Source organism: Nanorana parkeri, unplaced genomic scaffold (assembly GCF_000935625.1).
Source record: "Nanorana parkeri isolate BGI_ZX_2015 unplaced genomic scaffold, ASM93562v1 scaffold2949, whole genome shotgun sequence".
NCBI lineage: Eukaryota > Metazoa > Chordata > Amphibia > Anura > Dicroglossidae > Nanorana > Nanorana parkeri.
The window spans coordinates 69,312-70,337 of NW_017309217.1; the positions used below are offsets into that span (position 1 = coordinate 69,312).

General features: G+C 53.8%; 1 protein-coding gene across 1 annotated transcript in view; it reads left to right on the forward strand.

Moving 5' to 3' along the window:
- Positions 1–1,026, forward strand: part of ESAM (endothelial cell adhesion molecule) — a 51,394-nt gene that overhangs the window by 41,664 nt on the left and 8,704 nt on the right. The window contains exons 2-3 of the mRNA XM_018574415.1: positions 494–651; positions 827–1,024. Of these exons, the coding sequence (XP_018429917.1) occupies positions 494–651; positions 827–1,024 (356 nt within the window). The remainder of the gene's footprint in view (positions 1–493; positions 652–826; positions 1,025–1,026) is intronic.

The window sequence follows — 1,026 nt, forward strand, 5'->3', positions numbered from 1 at the left end:
TGGAGGTAGAGTGAGTGTTAGTGTCACAGGGAGGGTTAGTGTTAAGGTTACAGGGAGGGTTAGTGCTGAGGTTACAGGGAGGGTTAGTGTTAGGATTACAGGGAGGGTCAGTGTTGGGTTACAGGGAGAGTTAGTGTTGGGGTTACAGGGAGGGTCAGTGTTGGGGTTACAGGGAGGGTTAGTGTTAGGATTACAGGGAGGGTCAGTGTTGGGGTTACAGAGAGGGTTAGTGTTAGGATTACAGGGAGGGTCAGTGTTAGGGTTACAGGGAGTGTTAGGGTTACAGGGAGGGTCAGTGTTGGGGTCACAGGGAGGGTCAGTGTTGGGGTCACAGGGAGGGTTAGTGTTAGGGTCACAGGGAGGGTTAGTGTTCGGTTCGCTGTCCTCGGGATGGTATCTCTGGTATTGGCAGCCTACACAGGAAGCTCTTATACTATTTTATAGATGAATACTTCTGTTTCTGATCCCGCGATTGCCTCCTCTGTCCCCGCAGACCCGTCCCTGGCATTGGTGGAGGTCCACGTGGAACAGAAATCGGTGACGGCGGTGGAGGGACACGGCATAACTCTCCCCATCTGGTACTCCAGCAGCTCGGATGAAAAGCCGTATGTCATGTGGTCGGTGCAGCGCGATCAGGGGGAGCAGGTTCAGGTGCGTTACGTCGGAGACGCATTATAACAACAACTCTGATATTCGGCTGATATTCCCTGCCGGTGGATCTTCCAGCTGCATGTGTTTAGACAACGCTGATTGATTCTCCGCCAGAGAATGTTTGGTGAAAGTCACATTCACGCTGATGGTAGACACCGGACCCTCTCACTTTCAGATCTTGAAGTACATGGATGGAGAGACCTCCGTGGCTCCGGATTTCAAGGACCGGCTGAGGTTCGCCCACGCCATGCCAACGAGGAACATCTCCGTCGTCATCAACAGGACGCTGGCGACGGACGCGGGGAAGTACCGCTGTTTCGTCAACGTGAAAAACGACGACATCAGCGGCAGCAGCAACATCGGGGCGGTGGATGT